Source organism: Aptenodytes patagonicus, chromosome 3, assembly GCF_965638725.1.
Source record: "Aptenodytes patagonicus chromosome 3, bAptPat1.pri.cur, whole genome shotgun sequence".
NCBI classification, from domain to species: Eukaryota; Metazoa; Chordata; class Aves; order Sphenisciformes; family Spheniscidae; genus Aptenodytes; species Aptenodytes patagonicus.
In genome coordinates this window covers 82108433-82121107 of record NC_134951.1, presented here as the reverse complement: position 1 = coordinate 82121107, position 12675 = coordinate 82108433, and the positions used below count along the sequence as shown (strand labels likewise).

General features: G+C 42.8%; 2 protein-coding genes across 5 annotated transcripts in view; one reads left to right on the top strand and one right to left on the bottom strand.

Moving 5' to 3' along the window:
• MPC1 (mitochondrial pyruvate carrier 1) overlaps positions 1-12675 on the top strand; it is a 546410-nt gene that overhangs the window by 94767 nt on the left and 438968 nt on the right. The gene's annotated exons all lie outside the window — the stretch shown is intronic.
• CEP43 (centrosomal protein 43) overlaps positions 10303-12675 on the bottom strand; it is a 36588-nt gene continuing 34215 nt past the window's right edge. For all 4 annotated transcript variants that reach the window (XM_076333978.1, XM_076333980.1, XM_076333981.1 and 1 more), the window contains one exon: positions 10303-12570. In XM_076333978.1, coding sequence (XP_076190093.1) covers positions 12496-12570 — 75 coding nt within the window. In that variant the 3' untranslated portion in view covers positions 10303-12495. The remainder of the gene's footprint in view (positions 12571-12675) is intronic.

Sequence of the window (12675 nt, the reverse complement as noted above, 5' to 3'; positions counted from 1 at the left end):
GTTTTCTGCAGGTAGAGGTTAACACAAGGCCATAAGAGACGTTGACTGTCCCTGCACTTATTCACTTAGGTAAGTTTAACATCACACTATTAAATTCCCCTCCCCTGGTGCAACCTTGTGCACAGTGCAGGCACTGCCCCTTCCCAGCCAGAATGCACGGTGGGGACTGTCCTCTCAGCACCTTGCACTGGTGGGCAATACCTTGAGTGGCAAAAATTCTGGTTTCCCCAAAGCCCTGGCAAATTCTCCACCACATGAGATTTTTCTGCACTGCCACAGCTTTGAGCTGGAGCGTTAAATTCTATGAAATGTAATACTTGTTAAAATAATGACCACAGTTCACTAATGATCATTCCAAATAACTGCGTGCCCCAGGCTGGTAGCAAACAACAGACTACTGTGGTTTTAGATTAAACCCTCAGGTTAAAAACAGAAGCCAGGGGAGGAAAGGGGCAGCCATACTCAAGAAAGCAGTCTGTCTTTAGCTATGTGGTTGGCTTATCACAGCTCAGCTTCTGGACTCCTATACTGTTGGAACCAAGGAGGGAGAAAATAAGCTCTGACTGATTAGGTTTGCTTGATCTGGATGATCTCTTTTATGGTCCTACTTGTTGAAAGTTTGTTTCAATTCACTTCCCGAACCCCTTGAGGCAGCACAGAGAGGATGAAGTAACACTAAAATGATTCATTAGCATAATTTGGCTCTACTGTGCAGAAAAAAAGCCGTCAAGCTGAGCAAAAAGCACAGTAGTGACAAGAAAACGCATAGATGCTATTTATTGCAAGACCACGCAACTGAACAGTCTTCAGTTTGCTTCTCATGACCAACAGATCCTTGATGATCAGTAAGAACATTATTATACAACAGCATGAGTCAGGATGCATCCTTTTTTTTTAAAATTCAAAGACCACAAGAGCAAACCACACTGGGAGATGAGCAAACGAAAAAGAAAAAGGCTGTTCTGCAAGGTTTCCTGTTCCGTGATGCATGGGTAATTGGCCTATATTTGTGACCCCATTTTTCTTTCAGGTTTGTAGCTGTACTGCAGAGATTTGATCTTTTGGTACAAAGCCTGCGCTATGAAGGAGTGGGAATGGTCAATGCTGGGTACAGAGTGAGTCTTGAACGAGGCACATGGCTCTCTAACTTGCATGCTTTCTAACTTCCACATGGCCCCAAGCCTGAACCGAATCTTAAATGCTAGTCTTCAGCAAAGGGACAAAGGAAGACATAGAAAGAGACAAACAGCCTCCTCTCCCCGGCACCTCTTTCTGAATTGCACCCAAACCTGAGCTGGGCGGTAGAGCCAAAGCCCAGGGGTGGGGCTGGCTGTTGCTGGCTGTGGTGGTGAACATGCTGCGGCACAGGAAGAGGACCTCTGCAGTTCTGCTCCCACCATTAACAAGGGAGAGGGGTGTAAGTGAAGTTTATGGAGCTGCCCCTAAAAATTGTGCATTTCACAGGCAGAACAGCTCGTTACGTGGTTTGCACTGCAAATAAGCTGTGCCTGCTTTGTGCACTGCTAGAGCTGTTGGGTTACAAGGTATTTCTGTTACACAAAAAACAGTGAGCTCATGTAGCCTATATGAGCTGCTACAGGCATGCAACTCTTCATCTTTTCCCAGCAAACGTATTTTCTAGTATGTCCCCTACAACACCAGGCCACAGCCAAAACCAAAGTCCACCTTCTAAATTTTTGTTTGCAAACGAGATTCTGACTTTCTGCTTCAAAACCAGTGTTCCTTACAGTTAACCTCTAATGTGCTGCTGTTGTTTCTTCAGACTTTTTAATTTTTTAACTCAAATTAACCCCTGCATCTGCTGCTCCCTGCTCTAAATTGCCCAAGTCGGTATCTGCTTCGCTATCAAGAACATGGCCACAGGCCCCAGGGTAGGGAGCAGAGCTTCAGCCATCCCTTCGGCAATGCAAAGGAAGTTTCCTGCACCAAGCCATGTGCTGGCTGCAGGCACTCGTGCTGTTTCGATCAGTTTTATGTAACGTGCTCTCTGCTACCACCCACTGCCTTCTCGGCTTCACTGTTCTTGGGGCAAGTCTCAATGCTTGTATGGTATGCACTTGACTTCTTTTTCTTTGTATAAACTGGATTAGCTTGGCTTCTTTCAAAGTAGTACTCGGCACTGATTTCTGCCCATATTTTTAGTACCTCTCTGGACTCCTTTGCATCTTTCCACAGTTTAGCTTAATTCGTTTTGATATCTAATGCAAAAGGAGCATGCATGCAAGGAATCAGTGCAGAAGAGCTACTGTACATTAACATCACACTAGGGTTTGTCCTACCCTAGCTTCTCAGGTTAGATGAGACCTATGGCACCAGTGCATTCATTTTTGTTACTGGTACTTTCAACTCCTTAAAATTAAGTACCAAATTGGCACACACTTACTGAAACCAGAAACTAGTGGAAGAGAATGTATTCATGAGTTTTAATTTCTCTTTCATGGAAGAAGTCCATGAGAATTTGTCTTATTTCTCTCTGGGAACATCAGATTTCTAATGTCAGCACCTCCCCGCACCTGTAACCACACCTTAAAGAGACATGCAGTGCAAAAACCTGCTCAAAATTCAGACTTTCTCACAGTTTTGTTTAACAGTTTCTGTTCAGGTGCCTAATTTTAAATTTCACTTAGGACTTAATTAACTTAGTCTACTGACTGAGTGTAACTGAGGAACACCAGTTTTGCAATGCTACAGTTAACAACAGCTGGTGTGTTTGTGTGTCACTTTTTTATGCCAGTCTGTTACTTAAATCTACAATTTATTCCTTAAAGAATTATTTTAAACTTCATATTTCTCCCATTAATGTGTGTTAAACTATGAAGTTTAAGTGTACATAATTCTAATCTCCAGGATTCCTTTAGTCTCTGAAAACCAGAACTAACATTTTGTTTGCTTGGAATTTTTCTAACTACTTATCTTTCAATTTTATCAGTTTCCTTTTAATGAACAGAGCACAGCCCTCCTACTTCGCAGTTCAAAGGCGATGTAGAAAACATCAGTCAACACGTTAACCACTTAACACTTATAAAGGTGCCTTTTCTTACAAAGGTTGCCAGAATAATTTTGTAAAACCCAGTCTCTGTAGAACATTTCTTAGGTAGGCAAATATCACATTGATTTCAAGGAAATGTATGCTTCAAGATTTTGCCCAAATTCATCCACAAGCCAGAATTATTTAGACTGTTTGAAGCATCTTTATTCATGTTTAGAAAGGGTCGGAAACAGCGTTCAGGGAGGAGACAGGAAAGACATCGCTGGTCAGGGGCAGGCACAGCTAGACAAGCTGCTGACCCTTTTATCCCCTTTTCCCTCTGTTTGCCCACGCTTGTTCCCCCAAACCACCGTGATCCCTCCCTTTTCCCCCTTTTGGTCCTGGCCATAAATATCCCATAACAGGACTTACGCACTCCCAAAATGGTCCTTCCAGGCATCCCACAGTGAGCCTATGCCTCTGTAGGTCCCTCAGCCCGTGAAGTGACCTGGGACCTCTCCTGGGACAGCCCAGAGAAGAGACAGGGCAGGGGACTTTGGGGGCTCCAGTCCAATATCAGACCCCCCCCTGCCCTTGCTCCTCTGTGCTCATAAGTGTTGAGCCTTAATCCCATAACCTAACATACACCTACGTAACAGCAGGTGGACTGCACCATCCCCTCTCTGGGCACAGCGTTTCCCAGCCGTGTTTCACCTCCTGGGTGGGCTGTGCCCCCTGAGCAGGAGGCTAGACGCCGCCGCAGGTTACCTTCCGAGGGGCTTGTCAGTCTGTGTGGCAGTGTGCTGAGCCTCACAGCCCCACGCCTCAGGAAGGGAGCTGCAGGATCAGAGTAGCCCCCAGTAGTGGCAGCTGGACCTGCAGGAGTTACCTTGTTCCTCTGTCCTCCTTTCCATTTGCGGAGATGAGCTTTTAATCACATAACCTTACACAAACCACCAGAATTATATGCCTGAAACATAACGTGAACATCAGTTTAAAAGCGTTTCTGCCACGATCACCTAAGCCAAAAACGTAACTGGAAACACTGCTCTGCCACACGCCATCCCTTTCCCAATAGTGCCCCTTGCAGCATGCCCTGAAGGACATCTGTCAGCCAAAATAGACCATGTTGTGAGTGTGAGGAGGAAGTTTTTCCATTTCAGAGCAAATAAAGCTGAAGCACCTTTCTTGCTATGAAGATGCATGTGCTACTTTTACATGGGAGCTGTGCGAATGACCTGATTTTACTGCCTCGTATCTGTTGTGGTTTCCCCATAGCATAGAGCAATTGAAACAAAACAATTAAAGCTGCTAAGAAACTGAAAAACAGAAACCTTATGGCTTGTTTTTAAACACAGATAGATCCAAGTGTAAGGATCAGCTGCAGTTACTTGCACAGTGCACTATCCAATTATGTTCTAAGTTCACGTTTTCTAAGAGATTCCTTCAAGGACATAAGGTTTAAAACCTTATAGTAGAGTTGATGTTAAACTACTATATTTGCAAATGCCGGCCTTTCTCCGTGGTACGGTTTACATGTACATGAACTTCTGCATCGATAAACCGTAGCAAAGCTGTTTCTACATGCAAACAAGGTAGTTTGCATGCACAGAGGCAGCCAGATGGAGCCTGTCTATCTCGATAACAACTCATCTTCCCTGTAAAGGTCCATTTTAGTAGAATCATGGAATAATCTAGGTTGAAAGGGCTCTCTGGACATCCAGCCTCCTGCTCAAAGCAGACCTAACTTCAAAGCTAGATCAGGTTGCTCCGGGTTTGTTTATTTGAGTTTTGAAAATTTCTAGTGATGGAGAATTCACAACCTCTCTGGGCACCTGCTCTAGTCCTGGACCGTTCTCATGGCGATTTTTTAGATGTACGCAGCTGGAATTTCTCTTGATGCAATTTGACGACTGTTGTCCTTTCACTGGGCAGCTCTAGGAAGAGTCCAGGTCTGTTTTCCGTACGGCCCCCCGTAAGCCTGGAAGACCACAGCTTAACCACCCACCTTTACCTTCTCTTCTACAGGCAGAACAGCCCCAGCTCTTCACAGGTCACATGCTGTCCAGCCCCATCACCATCCTCTGACCCCTCCATTGGACACTCTATTCTGTTGGCATCTTTTGCACCAGGGGAGCCCAAACTGAACACAATACTCCAGGTACGGTCTCACAAGGAAGGGGATATAAGGGAAGTAAACAATTCCCTCAGCCTGCTGCCTACGCAAGCATAGCCAGCAGGCTGACTCACTCTTCCAGGCTTTCACTCTTCACAGCTGCCCCCAGGCCCTTTTCTGCAAAGCTGTTTTTTAACCAGCCCATTTGTCCACAATACATAGATGCTTTGGAAGACTTTGGCTAAAGCCAAAGAAAATGACATCCGCTATTGCCCTCAGAGCCATGATAGAAGGTGATCACCTTGGTCAGGCACAATTTGCCCTTCATAAACCCAAGCTGGTTGTTCTCAGTCACCTTATTTTCTTTCACGTACTTAGAAACGGCTGCCACGAGGACTTGCATCAAATTTCCCAGGGACTGAGGTGAGGCAAGCTGGTCTGTAGCTTGCTGGATCCTCCTTGTCACTTTTTTTAAAAGCTAGACATAACATTTTCCTTTTTCAAGTCATCAGGAATGTCCCTTGATCACCACAACCTTTCAAAGAAGCCTGAGAGCAGACCTTGCCAGAGGTGAAGAAGAAACAGTACCTCAGTCGTTCTTCACCTTCATCGCTAGGTCACCCACTCCATTCAGCAGCAGGCCCACATTTTCTTTCATCTTCCTTTTACTGACATCCCACTTGTGGAAACCCTTCTTGCTGCCTTCACATCCCTTGCTAGTTTCAGCTCCAGCCAAGCTTTGATGTCCTTTGTACCATTCCTGTATGCCTGTGCAGTTCCATAGTCATCCCTTGTAGCCCAGCCTCACTTCCACTTTCCATACAATTTTTTGCATTTGAGCTCAGCCAGGAATTTCTCAGTCAGTCAGTCTGTCCTCCTCCTATGTCTATGCATTGTTTTGCATAGTGGAAGGAATCCTTTTGAAAGGCAACCAGCTCTGGCCCCCGTACCCCTCAGGGCAGCCTCCCATGGGCTCCTGCCAAACAGAACCCTGAACAAGATAGAGTTCACTTCCCTGAAGTCCGAGACTATTACTCTGCTACTTCTCTTCCTCTCGGCTCTCAGGATTTTTAACTCTGTCATCTCACGGTCACTGTAGCCAAGGTTGCCATTGACCAGTGCATCTGAGCACTTCTTCCTTATTCCTGGGTAGCAGATCTAGAGTATCCCCCCCAACCTGTCCAGCACCCAAGTAAAAGATGGTCTTGACACACTCTAAGTCTTCTGGCTTGTTTGTGTTCTGCCATGTTGCTCTTCCTGCAAATAGGAGGTGCTTAAAAATCCCCATGAAAACCACAGCATGCAATCGGGAGACTTCTTCAAATTGTTTAAGGAAGGCTTCATTCTCTTCCTTTTCTTGACCGAGTGGTCTGTTGCAGGTGTCTAACACAATATCCTCTTTGTTAGCCTCCCCTTTAGCCATGGCAACAAACTCTTGGCAGGCCTGTCATCAGGGCTTTTTCTATTCCATTTATGCTCTGCACATTCAGACTACTCCTCTGTGGACCTCCCCTCCTCCATTTTTCTTCCCTGCCTGCTTGTTAAGCTTGTGTCCATCCATTGTGGCACTCCAGTCGTGCAAGCTATTCTACCGTGTTCCTGTCATCCCAGCAATGTCACAGCTTTGTGACTGCACAGACCTCCTCTTTTCTTTATTCTGTTGCATATTTGTCTGTGGAAAAGAACCTCAGATGATCCCAGTCACCCTGATTTCTTGCCATAAGGAATGTCCCTCCCTCAGACTCTCCTGAGTGTGCTCCCTTCAACTCCCACATACCTGCAGGCTTTGGTCTCCACACCCAACAAACCTAGTTTAAACTTTTCACGAGGCCAGCAATCCTGTCAGCAAAGATAATCATCTTCATCAGGTGCATCCTGTCTTTTCCTAGCAGACCTCATTCCTCAGAGGGTCCCAGAGCCATAAAAAAAACCCCAAAGCCCTGCCCATGGCACCAGCAACATACTGAAGGTGGGCTCAGGCAAGGAACAAACAGATCTGATGGGCGGGCAGGGGGGGTGCCTTCATCCCTTTGCAGAAGGAAGTCCCTGACTACTATTACCTGCCACTTTCTCTCAGCCTCACTGGCTCCGACAGCATGGCTAGATGCATCCCCCAACAAAACTCACTCCTTGTCTTGTTGTCAGTTCTCAGTCAGCATCTGCAGCTGGAGAAAAAGCTTTGTTTTATCCTCCATGGGAATCCCAGCCCTCCCCTGGTTAAACATTGCCCCTGGCCTTCCCCTCCTTCCATGCAATGGGGGATTGGGGTTCTTGCTTTTACAATGGCCACAAAGTACCTTTGCCCTCCTGTTGGCACTCCTGATGCCATCCAGCCTGCTCCACCTGGCAGCTCAGTGTCCTGACCAGAGCACAGCTCCGGCAGGTGAGGCTGCTGTCACCTCCAACCTCTGAGATGCTCCAGGCACTCCCTGCAGCCTGCATCTGGACAGCCACATCCTCCCCAGGGTTGTGGTCTCCAGTATGCTGGGGTAGTTGCTCTAGCTAGTGCCGAGGACAGTGTCTTGTGGCTTGTCACCATCATCACTGTGTCCCCTACTGGTTCAAGCACCATCTATGTCCTTTCTGTTCACTCTCTTCCACTAACTACTTCCTGTTTGCACAAGCTGGTCACAGCGGTCCTTAGGTGTTGAGAAAAAGAACACAAGCCTGCTCTGCTCCCCCGCACTCAGCAGGCAGCTTCTCCATCCCTCAGTTCTTCGCTGCATTTCTCCCACCTTATGAATGCCGGCTTCCCCCGGGCAGGCTGCGTCCTCACGCACCGTGCGCTGAACAGGACACAGAAGCCTGACACACACCTGCTTCATCCCCATTAGATTTCCTGCTCAGCATGCAACTGCTCATACTGCTTTTTTTTGTTCCCAGCTGCTGTTCATTCCACTCATAAACACCAGGTCTGCATTTTTTCTCCCGCACTGTGCTTACAAAGCTTTAAAAAGCTCTTTTGAGGAGCTTACAAAGCATTCTGTTCCCCTAGGTCAAATGACACACTTAGGCAAAAAACCTCAAAACTAAAAGCAAACATTCAGTTCATTGAACAAAGCAAGTGTTCCCAAAATAACCTTTTAATTATATGCTCAGCTTTGATGTGATCTCTCTACTGTTCCTCAGCTACCGTACCAAGACAATGCTTGAAGACTGCACTAGCAAAAAGAGAATGAAGTTCCATCCTCTTTCTGTACTTAAAGGCTCGCTATACATTTATTGACCATTTTTCCCCAAAAGGTACAATGGACTTGGCTGACTAAGGTGATTCATTTTGAGGCCTGGGAGAGAATAGTTTGTGACACTTCTTTGAACAGCAAGTTATAGACTTATATTTTGCCCTCTGAAATATTAGAAAGAATAAGTGATTTGGAAGAAGTTACGCAAGAAGATTTGAACTGTGATTGGCTTTAAGACATTACAGACATATTCTGAAGAAGTGACATATTGTACATGCAAGGACAGCTAAATGTATTTTTCCTATTATTCTGTATAAAAAAAAAAAAAATCACAGCAGCAACAAATTTTAGTAACCCAGCAGCCCAAAACCAGAAATTATATGCAGAGGTCACTGGGATTTGGGGGTTCCCCCCCCCCATTTTTATTAGGAGAATTTAGTACTGTTCATGATATGTAAGCAAAGAAACTGATACTTTTTGATATTCACTGCAGTTCTGTCAGAGGTTCAGTCTTTGGCTAACTCAATGACCTTGACCAGTCCAGTTCCTTTTTTTTTTTGTAGAAATCAAGACAGTTATATGTTGAAAGTTATGTTTTTGCAATACTGCATTCATTATAGCTGGTCTGTAGAGGATTTAGCTTCAAGGTGAACGAAATCACTTACAAGTCTAGCAGACCTGCATCTCTTACAATTCAGTTCTACTTCTCTCTTGGCTCTACCTTACAAGGAAAACGTCAAACCAAAAAGACCTACTGAAATGAACATTTCCTGAAATGAACAGGAAGCACTGTAGTCATCTTGCCGAGATTTAATTCCTGCTGCCTAGACAATGCTAAAACTAGAAGTTTGTTAGCTTTTATCTACAACTGAACTGAAATAGCCACAGATGCATTCTTTCCTGAAGAGAAGGCTGGGCTTTTGTAGAACATATGTCAGTGAAAGTTACCATGCTAAAAAGCAAACAAAGTAGTAAAACCCTTATCTTCACCCAACCACCCTGTCAGTTACAGAAATGTTCAAGTTGTCTCAAGAACTAGATATATTGTCTAAATAAGGACTATATTATCAAGACAGTCTAAAGCTGAGAGTGGTTTTATTACTGTTGGGGAAAACATCACTTACGAGGAAATATTTGATCAGATGTGCCATGGTTTCTCACTTTGGTTAAAAAAAGAAAAAAGAGTGGAATACAGTAACTTCACTACAAAAAAAAAAAGACAGGTATAGTTTTTATAATCCATCCTCATTACCACAGCTGTAATTAATGGTATGGAACTGTCAGCCATAGCTTAGTCCTTAATTTTTTTGCTTCTGGAAATCACAAGATTTGTTAAACAAATTACAGAGTCTGAGCGTTTAACAAAAAAGCATGTTTCTAACCAGACCTAGCTGGTACAGAACTGCGCAGACCAGTCGTAAGTGTCCCTTCTCAGACACGTCCTTCTCTGCTCAGAGAGATGTCTGTGAAAAGACAGAACCAGCACAGAAGAACACTTGGACAGAACATTCCCATCTTTAAGACAGGGCTCTCGTTAATTCTAACAGACAGATGACATTGGGTATTCAACTGCATTAGGTCCTTTAGGGAGAAGCCTAATGTAAAATACCAAACAATATGGTTTGAAATGTACAGCAAAGCAAGCATTCAAGAGAGCTTAGCTTGTCAGTCATGTTTAAGTAACTCAGACTAGCAGTGGTAAACAAGACAAAGTTTTGCCAGTTGAGATTGGATTTTTTTTTTTCCTTTGTTGAATCATAAACCATCTGACAACTCAGACTGATACCCAGTAACCCTATTCAGTCTGGTCTTAATCAAGACTAATTTAAGCTTCACCATCAGGAATTGCAAGATCCTTTGGGCTTCGAAGAAACCTGAGCACACGCACATTCTCAATTGCAGACTGGACTAACTCTGAAAAAAAAAATTTTTCAAGAACCCTCCCCAAAACCCACAAAGCATCCTGAATTTCCTAAATGTTAAGATTTTTGATTCAAGAAGTCTCAAAAATACAATTTAGCCAGCACAACAGCTTTATTTTGCAGTTTGAATTATTATATACAATTCCGTAAAAGCCCACAGGCAGAACAGCATGGAAACTTACCACTTTTTGGCATTTCCTTAAATTAGAGCCAAAGTGCAAGGTCTCCAAGTAACCCCCAAGGTAAGAGAACAACACTTTGCTGTTAACAAGAGTCATGTTAACACTTAAAATATCTAATTAGTTATTTAAAAGGCCACATCTTCAAATAAAATTAGAAATCATTTAATAAAGTGTTTGCTGCTTTTGGTATGACAAATTGCCACGTATCCTACAACTAACAGGTAACGGAACATCATGTTTTCCCAAGACATGTAAAAAAGCAAACAACACTGTCTCTACATTATTCCATACACCTTAAAAATGAATGCCAGAAATCAGTTGTTCCCAGGTGTTCGAGTGGAATTTTATTTCCTTCAGACACGCTGTTGCTCTTCAAAAAAAAAGAAAAAAAGAAAAAAGCCCAAAACAAACTTTTCATACATAGTATCTTGAGGCACAGATTCCCCCATACTTAAAGGAATTTTTACACAGGTATCATATGTTACAACATTGTTGCTATTTGAAGTTTATGGCACATTGATTTTTTGGGGTGAAAAAAATTCTCCTCTGTGTTCAGCTGCTACAATATGGCACAAAGTTAGAAGTTAACACCATGACTAAATATCCTGATGCTTTTTTGCTGGCTATTTTGGGGTGCGCATAAATAAAAGGCACACTTTTCCTCTCTCCTCTCAAATCATTTATGTACTGTACAAGCCTAACTTCCCAGCACTGCTCCATGCCTGCTGGCCCAGTGCAAAAAAAGATTTAAGTCAGCATCCAATGCTAGTAGCAGCTCTATATGCTTAACCAATGGCTTTAGTTTAGCATGCTACTTCCACTGTGGTGACCATTGATGAGAGGCCAACAGTGTTCCTGAAAAAAATTACAAAGCCTAAAAAAAAAGTTATTTATATTCACTTACATGTATATTTTCCAAATGTGTTCACAATGTTCAGAAAGTGCACATTTTGAAGTCTTGTTTCAGTCTTACAAATGTCCATGACCTATATATTATAGCAGCGCCATGTATCGTTAAAGAACTGTCCATGTTTCTGTTACTGACCCTGTTTTGCAAGAGTATAATGAAAATACAAGAATTTGCTCTTAGCCAGAACTTAGTGTCCATAATGTCTTCGATATGGTATTTTAAAATATTTGGATTTAATTCTGTACAGCAGTCAGACTCTGAAAAACAGAAGGTTAGTGGTTTCACTTTTCGGCGCTCATTTTTACGTAACAAGGATTATCAAGAATGAAAGTGAGCTTACAGCACATGAAGAGCCCTCGATAATAAAAGCTCCACAAACCATTACCACACCGTTAAAAACTTAACAAAACCCAGTAAGATTTAGTTAATGATTTGTGGATCCTTACAAAATTACTTTTTGTGATTTAACAACAGGTAATGTAGATGAAATTATTACATATAAAAACAGCTTAGGTCTTAACATCAATGGTCTGACAAACATTTAAACAAGAATATTCGGAATTAAGACTAGTGCTAAATTTAGCTAAATTTAGATTTGAGAGTTTAGATACTCTCAACTTGATATGCCTTTAAAAAAAAAAGTCCAACTTTCAGAAGAGTCTGAAAAACAGCAGTTTCAAGTAAGTCTGGAGCAATTAGGTATTGTGGCTAGAGTTACCATAAATATGTACTACATGCTGACTTGACAAAATTGCGTTAAAAGAAGACTGAGTTGAACCACTACCTCCGAAGGTTCTTGCTTTGGTTATCTTTAAAAAAAAATTCAGACTGTTACAATAACAGTGCAAGTTCATTATAAAGCCACATGCCTCTCTGCAGATGTTCTCTTATCGATTGGTTTTTAATTATGTCCACTGCCAGCAATGGACATTCTGCTTGGAAAATCCACCTCCTCCTGTAAAAGGTTTGGCTGAACCAAATGAAGAAAATAATTCTGATATCAGACTCAAATGGGAACGCACTATTTCATTTAGTTCTTGTTAAGAATATTTAAAAGCCTTCTCCACCAACAGTCTTTTTGAAATACAAGGCACAAATAGGGAGTGGACATTCCAGCAAAAAGTGATTGTCTGAAATTAACAGTCCACAGCAGTCTTCTAGTCCAGCACAATGAAACATTTTTGCTGTCCAATTCTATGCCACGTCTTCTAGATAATCTGCAACATCACTTAACTGAGAAATGGTAAGGTCTTGTGTGATGCCTTCAAGCTAGAAAATAAATGAAATTACAAACTCAGAAATCATAGAAACAGTAAGTATTACTTCTTGTAGTCCTTCATATAGCATCCCATCCTTTTGGCCTCAAGCTCTTTC